Below are 18,250 nucleotides of genomic sequence, written 5' to 3'. Positions count from 1 at the left end.
CATATCTTTAACTGATAAATTAGTTTAAAAATTTTTCTAAAAGTTCTTAATACTTGATAAGGTCTTTTGCAGAGGATACCAACTTATGCACAGGTAACCAGTTTATCCTTGCCTTCACTTACACCAAAGCACCCCCAGGTCCGCTCGTTTGTAATTATTTCTTTAATTTGCTGCAGTGCTCTTCCTTTATGTGCATATTTAAATAAAAGTAAGCGTACTATCATTTCCACATTTGATAATACGCTTACGAGCAAACGCATAAAATGTGTGCGCAACTACTTGTGCAAGTGTGTGGGCCCACGGCAACAATGCAATCTTTTTGTGTGTGGAGTAATCACAAACAAGCCGCTAAGTACAACAGCACACAAGTTTCCATTACCGCTAATGTACTCGTCCATGCTCGGCACAGCGCAGCTCAGAAGAACAGCAAAAACATAAATACATATACAGCTTACATTATCATTATAGTCGCAGAGTAACTTTAATTTAATTAACATAATCGCAATTACAGCGAAGCTGATGACGACGCGCAAAAGAGCTGCTCCTAACGACTGCCGACAACATTAGCCAGCTGCTGTAGTCACAAACACTCACACGTACAGCGTGAGCTTAGCTGGTGGCCACTGCGGTGCAATTCTTCAGCGACTTCCAGCGCAGAGTTGAGCGCAAGACTGCGTGCTGGCGTTTCGTTCGACTTTTTCTCCACTTGGTGGGTATCTGGGCATGTGTATGTGTTTGAGTCGATTTGGTAGTGGCTTTGGCCTCGCGTGCATTTGTTTGTCTGCACTTGATGTTGGTTCATTGTGATTTAATAATTTAGCATTTCCCGTCAACTGGCCTAAACACCAAAGCCAGCTTAAAAACTATTGTGGTTGTTGTTATAAGTGGATATTTGGCGGAGCATGGTTGATGCTTGGATGCTCCCCTATCTGTCTATGTATTAAGTTGCTGGGAATGTAAATATTAAGCTATGCTAATGCATACACGTAATGTGTAAAATTATATAAGTACTTACATGTTAGTATATATGGTTAGAAAAGTATGAAAATATGTAAGTTTATAGGTATAAAAGAATGTATATATGTATATATATACTTAAGTAACTAAGTTTGTAAGTATTGAAGTATATATGTAAATAAATAAGTATGTAAGTAGCATAACACACAAGTAAGTAAGCATGTAAGTACATAAGTATGCATTAAATATGCTTGCTACTTGACTGCTTGACTTTTACTCATTGCAGATATTTATTTTTCTTTGGCGCGCTTTCATTTGCTTGTGCTTTTTATTGGACGCAATCGGTGGTCAGCTTCGGCTACACGCTCACCGCTGGGAGCCCAGAGTTATCATTGGCGTTGGCGTTGGCGTTGTGTGCATACTTTGTAATCATTATTACTGTGAATATATATATGTATATAACAGTGAGTGTGTGTTTAAGCATAACTACTTGCTACATAATTTTTTATCGTATTCCTCGCTTTTATTATTTTCATTTTTATGATGATTTTTTAAGGGTCAGTGATTTAATGGTGGCTGCTGACGATGCCGTGGGAATTTTGTGCTACATTGTGGACATTAAGGCGAGCGAAATGGAAGTGAACTCATGCGACTACAGTCTGCTAGAAAAGTATTGAAAGACGAATTCATTAGAAGAATTTCTTTCGTATTTGCACTGGATAATTATAGTGTTTGTGTTTTAGCATTTATAATAATAAAGGATGAATGATGATTTCCTCCTGTGGCCACATTTAGATTGTTAGATAAACATTTATGTAATGAAAATTAAATTGGATTGTATAGTATATGTCAGGATTGAAATGATAAAACAAACTTTCTGGAATGCGAAAGTAGTTTTTGGACTGAAAAGCGGGAACTATTTGACACCGATTATAAGTTTCAAGTAAAGAGAGCGTACCCCATCAATAAATGTTATAAGCAGATGACCAATTTGAAATTTTTGTATGGATTAGAAACGGCTTTAGACAAATATCTTATAATTTACGTGCTTCACATTAATGCAACGCAATATTATAACTAATAAAATATGAAAAATTCCATTTATAATTTATCCCTATAAATTTATCATTAATAAATATGTAGCGTTTTACACAATCACCTTATATCTCTCATATGTCATCCATTAAAGAAAATAGGCACAACCCAGTACACCACTCATACTTGTGCTCATCCATAATTTATTTTCTATGCAACATAATTGCGTCCGTCGGTGGCGCGCAATTTTCAGGTCTCATTAAAATTTACATTCATTATAAAACCAATAATTAAAATTCATTGCTATTTAATTTTGCATCATTGGCCAAATTTGCAACAATGAAAGCGTTTACATTTAACGGTGACCGCAAAACAGAATTTCACAACTCCACCACAAACTCATCAGGAATGCAGCTGTTTTACAACGCACCAACAGCAACAACAAGACAAACGAAAAAAGATGACGCAAAGTGGAAAACATTTAGCAAACAATGAATAAATTGTAAATAATGCGCTAAACACGCTTGACAGGATATGATCTATAGTGCGAATATGCAAAATTTTAATTTTCTGTAAATGTGGCCAGTTCGTATATTAAACATGTAGCTTGTGGCGGGTTCCATGTTTCGACACTGGCGTCATTCTCATGAATTGGCGACCATAACTAGTCCCTTCGAATACTTTGATTTCATGAAATTTAAAATTGGATTATAGTTTGGTGAATTCTTGTAAGGCCTTATGATTTTTTAATACTTCTGTAAATTACAAATACCTACTTTCGAATAGAAATACTATCGACGTAATAGTAGGCGAAATCGAGTCATACGTGACGACGCTACTTTTAGATCGAAAACTCTGTCAAAAGATACGATCTTTCATGAAAGAGTTAAAAAAAGCTGGAAAGATGACATCAAATGTTTCTTGAACCAAAAAACTATATTTACAACCATTATAGAAGATAGAATAACGGTTATAATCAACTTTCTGAACTACAATCAGCATTCTATATATTTAATAAAGAATGATGAAAAGCGGAACGATTGGAGGATAACAATACATTGTTTTTCTTAACGGTAATTCCAATACTACCTTCGTAGCTCTGTTAGATAAAGGTGGTATTAAAGTAAAAAAATATTCACGAAAAAATTTCAGCTGATTCGAAGAGAAAATTTTTTCGAGTAAAGCTATTTCTATTTTATTTATAAGACCTTATACGAGTACTAGGGTTGCAAAAAAGTTAACCTACGTATTTGCGCAAAAAAATAAATAAAGACCTGTAAGTTCTGGGACAACTGAAGATTTCATACGGCTAACTACCTTCAGATGTTGGCAATATTGGAAAATGCTGCGACAGCGTTCATGTTCAAAATTATACCAAATCATCCTCAGCCAATTTTATGTCCATTGGTCAAAACCTATAAATATATGTGCTCTGGGTTTTATTAAGGTAACTCACACACTTTCACCAATCCACATTTAAATTTATTCATAGATTTATAGCATGTTTTTGTAGTTATTAAGAAACCTCTATATCAGGAGTGAGTAGGGTTATCATAAGACGTCGCCTATTTTCACACTATCATTAAAAGGGTTACAAAAATGTATTTTGAAGGAAGGAGGAGCCATGCCCACTTTTTCAAAAGTTTTAGACCAGATGCCACTCCTTGGTTTTATTAAGTTATATTATAGGACTTATTATATACGACTTCTATTATATATACTTATAGCCCCCAGCCTTCCAAATGCAATCCTTTGTAACAAATTACACGCTTATATCCCATGTACATACATACATAGCTGCTTAGTAATGACATCTTATAAGTTTTTTATTATACAAAATAAAATATAGTTCGGTGAAAGTTGGACAAAATAAATTAGTTGCAAACCAATCTAATTCAAACGCCAATTTGGGCAAAATAACATTACCCTATACAGACATTTTGAAAACCACACCACAAGCGTAGATATTTATCGCCTGCAATTAAAGTCAAATGTTCCACTAAAATTCACACTTTTGCAAATTGAAAGTCTAACTGCCAATCAAGCAACAAAAATACGATTACAGATTATATAATTATGGAAATGTGTACACAATAGGGCCGCTTCCTATTTAGCCCCCTGCAGAGGTCCAGAGCGGTAAAAATATAAATGAAGCGTTGTGAGTGGACGCACGTGTTTCTGCGGCAATGTTTAACCATTTAAAATTAATGTATAATTTTATTTATTAATGCAATATTTATGAGCTGAGACAAATTTACGAATTTGTTCACCTAAAATGCTAACTAATGAAGGGCAAAAATTGTGGAGCTACAATAAAGGTGCTGCAGGAGCGGTTTGTGAACGCCATTTAATAATGTACCCACAATTAAAATTGGAGCCGATTTTACGCATGAGTTATGATGAATTTTTTATGAGGCGTTAACTTTTCAAGTGCTGAAATACGTACATATATGTATGCGCCTCCCGTATATGTTTCTGCATGAGAGAATATCGCGGTATGTGTTAATGGTCACGTAATGACTCTGCGGCACCACTATTTTTACGGCTTCTAAAGCCTGGTTTTCAGTAATTAATATAATAGTATTTGAAATATTTTCCATTCCGCAGAAGGGTATCGATGCTCAGGAATGCCGTGGCAGTATCAATTTATATGTATGTAAGTAAATTTGTCTCATTGGATATGCAATTTGTGTTGTGCTGCATATCTTTAGGAAATTAATTATCTACCAGCTTCGAAAGCAGTGCGAGATTGTGCAAAATGTATAAAGCAGTATTTCTTAAACGTCATCATCGTGGATCCTTATGATCTGTCTTGAATCTGCTGAATACATTGTACGTAATGAAAGTACTAATAGCTTGGTAGTCGAGAAATAATATTAGAATGGTGTTTCAAGAAGGAGTATAACATGCTAAGATCTAGTACGAGTAGTTCCCAGCCTCTCTGTGCTTAAATATGTAAAATATCATAATATATAGAGTGGCCTGTAATTACTATTTGGATAGAAACTCAAGATATTAATCTTTCGTAAACCTAAATAAATTTATCCATATACTATAGTTAGACATTCTGCAATGAAGTACTGAATAGTTTTGATTGATATAGCACTCTCTTTGACACTCTCATTTCCTTATCAACTACATATTTTCGCTTGTTTGAGCAATTTCTGGTCTACGAAGTTGGACTTCTTCATCGAATTGAGAAAATGAAAGAATGTTAAGCCAATTAGTTATTGCCAAGTTATTCACTGCTAATTTTGGTCTATTGTTCTCATGCTTTACTAAAATTATATTAATCAGCCTTAGTAACTTGAATAATAACAGTATATTTGGAGTAAGAGAGACTTCCATCGCAAATAAAAGCGCGATTATTAGTCATATAGCAGCTCCTGTGTGTGTACAGTTTTGCAACTAATAGAATCTAATCTTTGATTATCCCAGACCGGCTTCCTTTTGCAATGCGTCATCTTTGATACTTCTTAGAAGTGGGATCCTTCTTCTCTTCTCCTTTCAGAGTTTAGAGTTTCAGAGTTGTTATTAATTTTCCGGAGAAAATTGTTCTTTTCGTTATATCTGAGAACTTATTGATAATTTACTCCATACCAAGGGTACTAACAAATAACTTATATTGAATTTTGGTGGAGGTGGCGCTTTTACGAATACGGATCTGTATTATATAGAAAAATACATTGATTAGATGAAATATGACGATGTAGTTAAAAAGAAAAATGAAATTATGTTTGGAAAAGATCCCTATCAGAGGATCTTCAGACACCAGGCGTATTTTAAGTCAGCAACAACATCCACAGTTTCTTCACATCGTCATTTACTCATTTATTTCAGTTTGTATTGATGTTGGCAAAGTTGAAATGTTTGGTTTCGCATTTTCCAAGCAAATACCAGCAAATTAATAACGCCTTTAATTTAAGAAAAAGTTTTTCTATTTATTTTAAAAAGCTGTGTGCGCAGCTATTTGCTTGGCTGTTGCACAAACGCATACTTTGTTGAAATGTGTGCATTTACTTTTCGTACGCCTCGCGCTCGTTAAGCAATTGCACTACTTTGGCGCGAATTTGTTAAAAGCTTTTGCTTGGGTCACAGCGTGAAAATGTTGTAAAATCTTCACTCCAAGCCGCAGCATACAACACGGGCTTACTTAACCCCCACACCATCACACACACGCGAGTCAATTGAGCGCAGCTGCTGCGTCGGCGGTAGCAGCACCCAAAAGTAGCTGATGTTGTTGTTGCAGCCTTTGCTGACGTCAGTGCAACAAATGAGCAGAATTTCGTCTGAAAATTAATTTACTTGCACGCGTCGCGTGCTGCCGATGTGGCTGCCAACCGCACATTAATGCCCGCAAAGTGCAATGGCGTAATCTGCGCTTAAAGCCGCGCTGAGCAGCTCGCTGCGAAATCACGAAATAGCAGAGAAGAAAAATGAAGTGCAACCAAGAGAATGCGGAAAAATAGCGGAAAGAGTGGGAGACGGGGGAACGGAGCGAAAAGCACAGTTAATGGCGTACGGCTGTTACTGAAAAGCAAACCAGTTTATTTAAATATGCGCGTGAAGTTGTTGTTTACCCATATGAACAGATGTGGTCAGCCATGGCGTATGAGTAATACTTTTTTATTTGCTGCAGTGGATGGCCCGCTGTCTTAAAACATATTTTATTTATGCACTTTTGTTGTTGCACCAAAAATTGTTCACACCATTGTAATGCACTGGGCTAGTTGTCGCGTGCTTTATTGTTGCTGTCGCTGTGTGGCTGCTTCTGAAGTTGACAATGGCAGACACAGAGTGCAAACGCTGAAAAATAAACTGACCACAAAACAAACCGACAACAAAGAAAAACGTGCGCGCGAACAACGACATTAAGACCACACTATATAAACAGGCACATAAGCCCATTTTTGTTAGGTATTTAAGTATATGTGTGTTTCACGAAGAAAATGTTTGTAGAAAAAAAACTACGACAAATGCTGACAAAGTTCAGTTCAAACAGGACGGAAAAATACGAAAGTCGTAAGTGACGAGGTACATGTTCACAGTATATACTAAGAGAACAGGCTGGAAAAGTGTGGCAGCGATTTTTTCTACACCTTCGTGCTGTCGTCAGAGCGGCGCTGGCAACTATGGCTGTTGTTAGACAAGCCAAATTAAGACAACAGCAATTTCACAAAAAAATTTAAAAAAGATATTAAAAAGTATTGCTAACACGCATATAGCAGCAACTGTTGTTGCCGTACAGTATTGGGCAGCAAAAAAGTGCATGCGCTAAGGTAGGGTGTGTGGAAGTTGCATAAAGGGTGGCATGTAAAAATGCTAATGAACGAGAAAAGCAAAAAAGCAGTGAACACTTGCTGCTACAAGTGTAGAAAAACTGCACGACAGCCGGTTAGGCGACAAGCTAAAAAGCTCTGTTGGATGAAATAAAGCCTGAACTAGAAAAAAGTCTTTACTGCAACAACAAAAGATCGTCACTACAAAAAATAAATTCCAGAAATTACGAGCTTGAAGGACACTTTTTGAGCTACTTCCTTTAACAATTTTCTTGCTTTATTTTTATGTGGCACTAATACCGGCTTTTTTTCTTGACTAGTTATTATGGAAAAGAAGATTTCGTTTTTTCGTTCTTTTACACTGTAATTACCGCTATTTTGGGGGGCGTATGTATGTGGTACTCGTTATTTTGCAAGCTAATATTTACATGGAAATAATGAAAACTTGTGCGTTCTAAAGACTCGAAGGCAACAAAATTTCGCATTAGAAAGATGGGTGGAGACTGAAAATACTTTAAACTTTGTTTGCAGACAGTCCTATAAGCTTAATTTGAGTTCGTTGCGTGACGAGGTTTTGTATTTTTAGGAAATAAAATTTTAAAGTTCGGTTCAAAAATTTAAAGTATGCTAGTATTTTAATCAGTAACCAATATAATACTTGAAGGTGGTAAAGATATAAAAGTGTGATATTGAGCTTTCGACACCGATTTCAAAAGCTTGAAAGAGCTATATATATTTTATATCTTCACTTAGAAGCTATAATTACAATTTATCGTTTTGTTTTCCTAAATACTTGCACATTTCTGTCATTATAGATTAGCCAACTCAGAGGTACGAAATTCTCAAATCAATTTATAATAAACACTCAAACCACAATATTCAGGCACTCGTTTGTAATTTGTCAATTTTTCCTTTCTTCACCAGCAATACTCATTTCATGTTTATTTTTTGCTAATTTTCTTAAAACATCGCGCTAATGAAATGCATCATCTGATTGCGGGTAGCTAACTACGCAACGTTGCGAGTGAACAAATGTGCAAAAACACGCCTACCAATCCAACCCTGCCAAATATTGTGTGAGTGATCTCAACGAGAGTATACCTGCAATGTTCTCTATAAAAATTGGCGACGTTGAATTCCTCAACTCATACTCGTACATTTAGGAAACATTCAGATATTAATTAGGTCAAAGCGAATATCTTATATGGGAGTTGAACAATACTAAAACTAGAAGCAAAAGAGCCTACTTGTACCTCTCCTCTCGAACGCAAAATCTTATAATTATTCTCTTTGTGGGATATGTTCGAAAAATAAGCACAGTTTGTTCCAAAGAAATATATCAAAATGATCGCATGTTCTCTTGCGACTAATTGCCAACTAATCCTGAACTTGCAAATTTTTGCCGGGTAGCCATAGAGAAGTGTGTGTTTATAATTGTTATTCTTTATTTACCCTGTTTGTGTCTGTTGGCATTTCGCTTGAAATAGAAACATTAATAGTCGCGAATTGGCCGCTTTGCCAAACAAGCGCTCACCACCCGCCGCTCCCCCTTGCTAAGGAATGCCAGATACATACATGTGTTCCAATTGACAGAAGTACATGAAAGTAAATACAAATTTATCTGAGAGTGAATACTATATGTTTGCTTAAAAATTAAACACTGTTTTTGAAATATTGAAAAAAAAAAAAAAAAAAAAATCTCTTGAGTTGCATATTTGCGTTTGCAGCCTCAATATGTCTCTGCACTTGGTCTTTCTTTTAGACCTTTTCTAATTACAAATTGTTTAATATTTATTTTTAGCTGCGTGTATGCATTTAAACTTATATGGCAAAGTATGTAGTCGCTAGCTCGCCAGTCATGTAGAATTCTACGAAATTTTATGACCTAATAATTTTGAAAATATATACAATTGGATACTTGTACATATGTGTTACAAAAGTTGCCTATGATCTAATACGAGCAGGGCGGAGCACGCAGCCGTTGACAGTGACCGTGTTGCATGTTTTCTGCAATTTGAATTTTCTTGCTGCTGAGCTCATTAACTGACCGAATTCTTTCATGAATTCAAACGTAAATGATAACATGCGTGAAAAGTGCACATACATACATGCTTACCTAATCCAAATTATAATACACAAGTTCTATCTGAACAGTTGCAGAGTAGTAGCTTTATCTCTTAACTGCTAGTAGCTGCTAGCTATCTGGAAGCAGAAGAGTGACAGTTACTCTCCCAACGAACGAAATAACGAAAAAGTAAAGACACGAAAAATCGGCATAGAAGAGCAAGAAAATATCAAAATCTTGGATTTCACAATCCCTTTACATCAACAAACCCAAAACAATGCGTCAAATATCGTTTTTATATACATGTGCTAAACAGTTGTCTTCTGTTAGTAGAAATTTCATTGGCTTTTTACGCGCTCAACTTGTGCTCTCTTCTGGTAGCTTCTGTTGGTTTTTTCGGTTAAGAAACGACTTTCTAGCAGAAACTGTGTTAGCTAATAATAGTTAGCAGTTATGAAATAAAGCATTTAATTTTTTGTCTTCTTTGCAAAACAGTTTTACATTAACTTGTGTTTTTTTTTTTTTAACTAGACGTATCTACTTGCATATACAGATCAGAGAACAGTAATGAATAAACACATATTTAGTTGTGTGTACACTCGAGACGTTGAGCTTTCTAAACGGCAGAGGAAAATATTATTGTTTATTGGCGAAAACGTAAAGTTAGGTAGACCCGTCATGTGCTCTTCATACTTATTTGGGTTTATCAGAGTACTTTGTAGATCACTCAAACGGAATATCTTACGAGTTTGAGTTCAAAAGTATATGCATACGAGTACATTTCGACAACTGGTTTAACAACCCCCACTCTAGATATTCTTTAGTTAGTTGGGGAATAGTTAATTCTATAAATGAGCTCAGTAGTGCCATATAATACATATAAATACTATATTATTCTAAAGAAGTGCCAAAGAAGAAAACATTTCTTAAACAAATTAATTTTTATATTCTATTTAGATTTATTAAAATAGGAAAATAGATTTCTTATTCAGCAATAATTTACGTAATATTTATCTTAATATGAGTATTTATTAAAATAAAACAAAAACAAGAAAAAACGTTAACTTCGGCCTCACAGAACCCAATATACCCTTAACAGGTGCATTTTAATAATAGCTATATGCTATAGTAATCCGATCCGGACAGAGAGACGGACATGGCTAAATCGACTCAGCTCGTGTTACGGTGTTACAAACTTCGTGACAAACTTAATATACCCTGTTCAGGGTATAATAAACAAATTTCTGGACTTGTGTTTATATGTAAGCGATTTAAATGAAACTTTAAGAGGAAAACTCAAAAATTCAAGTATGCAGATTTTGCAAAAAGGCGAATAGGAAAATACCACGAGTTTCTGAGACCTTATGTTGTCTTCTATGTATAATCGGGACGATTTGCATCCACCGCTCGTATTGTCATATTAAAATCACAAATGTAGAATTGGTTTTACCAGCACTACGGGGATTCCTAATTTTTGTACAAAGGAAGTTTTGATTTTCTGGAATCCACTTCTGATAACTTGTTTGACACTGTGCTTCCACCCAGAGCAATATATATATCTACTGTGAAAAACCTAAGACTTGCTGCCAAGTTTATAAAACTAAGTATGGTTGTTTATCTTTATATGCGCTTGAAACAAATCTCAAGAAATAAGAAACTACCTCAAGAAAAGAAATCTGATTTTTTGAACTTAAATTCTAAATTAAATGAAATCGTCCGAATTGAAATCACCCGATTTTCACAACTTCTTCTGCGGAAAGTTACATCATAAACGAAATGAAATATCAACTGACATTATAATTGGTAACATTTATACGGTCATGGCGTCACAAAATTCTGTTGCCAAATGAACGTCATAACAGAACGAAATTCGAAACCGCCCAAAAAAATTACAACTTGCCAAATATTGCTTAATCAAAACTGTGAAAATAACAGTTCTTGATTGGATATAACCGGGTTCAATTACGAATATACCGGTTTCCCATATAAGTTATCGTAAAAATTATTAAATTCTAAGCTTTTACACTTTACGTAAATTACCATAGGAGCAACATAATTAAAGATGTTTCATAAAATATATAATAATTAACTCATTTGTTAGCTTGAAATCCAACTATCATAACAGTATCTTATGATATCTCATTTCTTTTTAAATTATGAAAATGGTTACCAATTTTAAAATCTTTAACTCAGTAAGTACAATACAATACTGAATAAATATGAAAGTTTTTGACTTACCTATCGCTGCTTCCGCGGGTGTGCTGCACACCAAACTCAGCAATATGGCTAACAGCATGGCGATAACTCTGTTGTGAACCACCATCCTAGATGGTGCTCTTCGTTTGGCTAGCAACATGTTGCAGACAAATGTTGCGTCAACTCTTTGTTAAATTATGTAGGTAAATTTTGTTGTTTTAAACGACTAGATTGGTTGAATATTAAAATATTTTGATAATGTTGAATTCTGATATCTTTGATAATGCTTCAATTTGCAACCGAGGATGCTGCTCCGTTTTCGATATTCGAGAAGCTATGAATTTGTTTTTAATAACTTTAGTTTTTTATTTTTCAGGTTGTTTGTGCTCTTGGTCACATTAAACTCGTTTTCTTTTAATTTTGGTTTTTGTATTGAGCACTCGCATTGACATTGCTCGTTATAAATAAAGATTTGTTGGTGTATTTACACATTTGCCTTCGGCTTCGTCACTGACTTTATCGTCGTCGTCTCCGTTATCGTAGGATCTGGTGCTCCTTTTACTCCTTTAGGGTCGTCTCCGCTGCTCCGCCGCCGGCGTCTGATCCCATGTATATTTTTTAGTGTTTTGTTTTATTTTGCGTGTATGTGTCTGCCGGTCGATTGATTTGTGTTTTCATGTTGTTCTTGTTTCAAACCGATCCGATTGTGATCAATGAAGTGAATTTTCGATTTTTTTGTATTCAATTAGTCAATACGATGGAGAGTGTTTTCTATTTAAATATGTTTTTATGTTTTTGTGTTTATGCATGGAATAATTGATTATTCATTCAATTATATTATTACTTCTTATATGATACTGAAAATCTAACGCACCGAGTACAAATTTTACGATTTTCAATTTTTTTAAGATATTCCTTCACTTTTATCATTATTTCTTTATTGTTTTTAATTCTCACTTCATATTTGTATTTGCTTGCAATGAGTCTTCAAAAATGATGATGATGACATTTTTAGTAGCAATTACATTTCCATAACTGCTGGTTTCGAATTAAGCCTGGAAAGAAAATATAAAAAAAATGTGACTTAAAGCTCAGCACTCTACCATATATAATAATAGAAAAAATGTCCAGGAAAGCCAAGAATTTTATGTCAATTCGGATTTTCTGGTGTTAGCTTCTTTGAATCGACTCAATATACGACTAAGTACAAACAGAATTTTATTTTTATGTACATATGTACGTTCAGAGATTTTTTCTTCACAAGTCAACTATTGTTGAATTCCAAAAATTGTTAAGAAACATTTAGTAAGAAATGAAAAAATTTTCCAATATAATACTTTTAGAAAAAATTTAAATTTTGAATTAAGATAATAAGATTTGGCATCATAGACAAACTGTATTGACCTACATATATTGAGTTGAGATACAGGTGCTTTGTGACTCTAGAAAAGTAAAACAAAGATGAAGACATTTTTGAAAAAACATCATACATTTAGACCCAATTCAATTGTTTATAAAATACGAATACATTATTTATTCTTCAAAATTAGTTTCATCTCTTTTAAAGTAATCCCCGTTGGTTAAAATACAATTTTGTCAACGTTTTTTTTCGGTTCTCGAATCAGTTGGAATATTCTTTTTACGGCCTTCTTCTAATCGGTTTTTATCTCCTCAATGCCGTCACCGCACATTGGTCTTTGGAATTTGTTGAACAGCCAGAAGTCGCATGGAGCCAAATCAGGAGAATGCGGTGTTAGCAGTCGAGACTTTTCTACAAAAGTCGCGAAGAACCAATGTATGATATGCTGTATTATTGTAATGAAGAAGCCAAGATCTGTGCTCATAATTCCAGCCATTTTAAACAAATAGCATGAGACAAACGACTCGTAACGCAAGAATACTATTATTTGTTCACAGTTTGGCCTGACGGAAGGAGTTCATAGTGCACTACAACACAATAATAATCTCAAAACCTATATAAACTGCTTTCATAATGAACTTTTAAATTAAAAAGTAAATGGATGGAGCTTAATTTCTTGTTTTTATTTTAGCGATTTCAGACAATACAGCACTACAAGGCCAGTCGCCCAATATTTTTTGGTTGCTTCACATTTATTTTCCTTCAGATTAGTAATATCAATTACATTGAAGATTGATAAAAAAAAATGGTATATATCCTAGGAGATGTCTCAACACAAGGGCCATTAGTCAAAATTGAAAAGTTATGAAATATATTAGTGAATTTCCGATCAATTACTGTTTCCGGTTTCCTAAAGAGCAAACATACGAAACTATACTGAATGTTTTTTTTTTGTTTTGCATGATTACTGGGACCAGTTATCTCATTGTCTTTAGTAGATAACCATCGGTTGTTCATTTTATTATTTTACTATAATTTCATAAAAATGAAATATACTTGAGCTGAGAAAGAGGATTAAAAGTTTCAAATCTGTGGAAATTATTTTTCTCGGCTGGGAAGTTTAAACTCACAACCACACAAAGTAGAACAAGAAAACAAGGTTAAAAACTCGTCATTGACAGAAAAGTTTGGTTTTGTACTTAATTGGAAAGAATGATTGATCTATACAAAAAAGTTTCGAAAATTATTTAATATTTGAATATTTTGCTATGCAACATAATCTGCTACTTGCGCACTACTACCGTTATGTGGCAGAGGTGATATGCAAAGATGAGAATGTACTCAATCGAAGCAATCGCTGAAGCTGAAACTTTCAATTCAATCAAACTAAGAGTTGTTGTAAATTTCTGAGCTGCTGCGTATGTACTTGTAGGCAGTAGTTGCCTACCGCTGCCACATCGATTTTCTTTTTACATGCTATATGTATGTATATCTATGATTTGCACATAGAAGTATGCTACGAATTTCTGCGTATTTTGTTGAAGAGTTGTCGATTGACTGACAATTCTGTTATTGTATATTCAAGCATGTATTAGAACACATATCTACATATACATGCGCACTCACATTTGTTCACATGCAGATGGCATATTGTTATGCGCAAATAAATAAATCAACAATCAAAGGAGCAGCTAAGAATTGATGATCAATCGCACATAATCAAATATTTTCACATAAATAAGAGAATACTCATACTCGAAGGACGTTTGTCAATACACGACAAAATAGCATAACTCTGCACGTGTGTGTGCGGAATATAGAAATCATATTTAATGGTTATGCAGGAGTGTACATTTGTTTCGCAAAATGTTCTCATATTTTTGTAACTCCACTGACTTGTCCTTATTTACATTATTCAAAAGTTATGCACATTATTATATAACATGCTTTGCATTCGTTCGTCGAATGTTTTCAGGCGCAATTGACTTCTTATTACCAAATTTAAAGGGCCTTCGCATGGGTGCTTTGCCGCTTGCAAACAAAGTTTGGTGAAGCGAATATTTTTCATTTTATATTTTTATTTAAATTAAGCATTGTCAAAAAACGTCAAATCAGTTCATCAAATCTTTGTATTTTCCAAAGCCTTTAGCGTTTTTAGACTAAAAAAGCAGCAATGAGCTCAGTTTTAACTTTTGAATCCAACGGTTAGTTTTGCATACAAACTTTTACAGCAAAGATTCGAAGGAACCTGATTTTAATTATTTAATTATATTAATTGTCATTATTTCAATACTTTGAACCAATATAGCTGTCATACAAACTTTTTTTTGGTGAAGGGTATTTGCGGTCCAAGGTGTTTAAATATTCATATGGAGACGAAGAGCTCTTCGAAAGCTTTAATATTAGTAAAGAAGAAACAAGAAAATCATATGAGCGCTTGACCAAAATTTAATCCCAACTAAAATATTCCGGGGTTTGTTTGTTTGCGATATTGATTGCTTTGTCTACGATTGAGCCAGGGAGGCTGAAACTAAAATAATAAACATTATGAAGTCGTCAACAAGACCGGCTTGCTTGTCTGAATGGTTGTTAGTGTTGTTGTTGCTGCTATGAAGAGTCAATATTTGCATTCCTACATAATAACTATAGCGTATGTATATACATAACCTACCTACATAGACAGCTCTGGTTGAGCCATGCTTATCATCTATTGTGAGATTTTGTGTAGTTGTTTCTTTTGCTGTCTTCATTTATTTGCCTAGCAGATAATGTTATCGAAAAAAGAAGAAAAAAATTTCACGTTTTTGTGATTCTTTACAAAATATAATCAAATGTGTTTGTGAGAAAAGTGTACATCTGGCGATTGTTTGGAAAATGCTAAAAAGAAATAAATTTGGATTTCTTCTGGGCAAAATATATTCGACTCGTATGGTCGAGAGGATTCGAGCAACTTAAATGTTTTTGGTTAGTAGGCAATAAATGAGGGATTAAACAAAAAACATTACATATGCATATACAGATATGTCTAACAAGAAAATCATTTTGCTAAGTTACCGCTACAATAACAAACTTTAGAATAAGTGCGATGGTGCGGAAGATGGCCATAAAGGAATAACAAAAAAACAGATTTGGTTTGTATTTGCTTAGCCAGCGCCTCGAGCTTTAGAATTGTAATGAAAAAATTCGTATCTTCACGAAAAAGGTTGGCAAAGCCCAACGGATAAACAGTCAAAGCATCGTCAAGGCGGCAAACAAAACTGGCAGTAGATTAAACAATTATGACTCAATTTATGCCTAGGAAGAGGTGGAAAGAGCAGTAAAGAGACCAAAATGTTGTCAATATAAAAAAATCAAATATTTGAAGGAGGTGAATATCTGGAGGAAAACCTTCACCAAATCTTGGACTAATACGAATTTCAGAGACATATGTATATGTATATATACATACATACATTTTTTCATAAGAACTCTTGCACATGTTGCAGATTAGTAGGCGCTCAAGCTTTCACATACGAAATACTGAATCCTCTTTGCAGCATACAAAATCATTGACCTGCGGGTAGCATACTCAAGATGCTCAGCGTTGGCTGAGTGGAACCTCGCATTCTTATTTAGTTGGATTATGTTGCCATGAGCGATTCCTGGGTCAAAAGACACTAATAATGTGCGGCTTGTGGCCTAAGATACTTAAAAGTAGGCCGAAGAGTCGCAAGGTACTAGTGTAGCTGTATGTGTTCGCTCACAAAGCCGTGTACGCAAGCATAATAAAGCGTAATCATGAACATGAAGGGCAAATGATGGGTGGAAAAAAACTGAAAAATATCACTCTCTTGCCACAATCCCTTTACCCGGAATTTCATGACCAAAAGTGAAAGAATCAATAACGGTTTGACTCCTTTAATATTTTCTTAAGATATTTATATCTTACGCACCATTACATGCAATTAGGTTATGTATACGTGGCAAGTCACCCCATTGTTACACATATTGCATGCATTTAGGGGTGTATACGCATATCCTCCGTGAGTGTGTAACCTTTGCTTCACGCGCTACTTAATAAATAATTATATTTTTGTGTGTATTTGTAAAGCCTATTAAACGATGTTTATATGAAAGCCATAAATGTGCCAACAAAGTTTGGCTTTTTGGTTGGCCATATATTTCATTTCTGAGAGAATAATAAATAGGATATTTTATTATTGTAAAAAGTTTCAGAAGATTGCGTATCACGCTAATTAATGTTAAAAAATACTTTATAGTTTATAAGCTTTTATAAATTGAAGTTTTTAAAATATGTCATCCGGGTTAAGAAACTTTGGGTTAGGTTATACTTGTCGTAAGAGCGTAGAGTGTATATTAAAGCCAGTAATACTAGAAGTTTTTTTGTGACCCAAGGATTTCAACCCTTTCTAGCGGATAGCTTGAGAATTGGACATATACATACAATACAGCTCTACAAAATCAAAAAACATCTTTTTTAGCCTTGATATCTTAACAAACTATGGCAGCCTTATTCATGAAGATATTGAATGTGCTCTTGTTTGTAAGATAACTCCCTATCTCATGTTTTCATAATTATAAGCTCCTTAGTAACAAGAATTAAGATTTCCAGATCTGCGCACCTTTGTCGTGTATGCAATCATCACGTGAGCGCCACTCTCAGTCTCTTTGCCAAAAACTCTTTCAAATATAATTATCTATTAAAGTAAACATAGAATAGAGCGAAAATTTGGATAATAGAAATAAGATTTTTGGCTGGTCATTACCCTTAGAACCGTGAATTGGGCGCTAGTGCCCATTCTCATTTTTGATGTTGAATTTCTGGGATTTGGGCAGTTTAATTTGAAATATTTTCCGAGTAGTGAAACTGTAATTTCAGTTATAAGTTCACAAAAACTTAGGCATAAAGCTCATATAGTAAGAAAATAACGGCGTTTTATATGGTGACTTGACCATAACAGTTCTTCATATTATATATTTTGTACGAAGAAGCGTAGTTTTCTAACGGTTTTGGTGATTGTTGTGTATTTCTAATTAGTTTCTCGTAATATTTTCAAGTCAACGGTTCATTTTTAGTTGTGATAAATATAATTTTTTGAAATGAGTGCAGAATTGGCGATTTATTTGGCCAAATTAGGCCGTGAAATGACGGAAGAAAAAGAGAAGGATATTTCAAATTATTGGAATGCTAATGATAGCGATGATGATGGTGGAAGAGACCTAAATTTGGTAATGACCAATCGGACTACGGAGATGATAATGCTTATCCTATTAATGATCCACGTTTTGAAGAATATATCCACGACGAGGCTGCTATAGATAGGGACAATGACGAAAGCAAACTTGATTCGTCAATGC

The 18,250-nt window shown here is 34.4% G+C and overlaps 1 protein-coding gene across 1 annotated transcript in view; it reads right to left on the bottom strand.

Annotated features, from left to right (window-relative positions):
* LOC108975939 overlaps positions 1-18,250 on the bottom strand; it is a 206,035-nt gene that overhangs the window by 154,880 nt on the left and 32,905 nt on the right. Inside the window, exon 2 of the mRNA XM_018944780.1 lies at positions 11,575-12,587. Within this exon, the coding sequence (XP_018800325.1) occupies positions 11,575-11,692 (118 nt within the window). The 5' untranslated portion in view covers positions 11,693-12,587. The remainder of the gene's footprint in view (positions 1-11,574; positions 12,588-18,250) is intronic.

This window comes from Bactrocera latifrons, unplaced genomic scaffold (assembly GCF_001853355.1).
Source record: "Bactrocera latifrons isolate USDA-ARS-PBARC rearing strain unplaced genomic scaffold, ASM185335v1 scaffold_70, whole genome shotgun sequence".
In the NCBI taxonomy this organism is placed as follows: Eukaryota; Metazoa; Arthropoda; class Insecta; order Diptera; family Tephritidae; genus Bactrocera; species Bactrocera latifrons.
The sequence above is the reverse complement of the archived record's forward strand: the minus strand, read 5'-3'. Positions and strand labels throughout refer to the sequence as shown.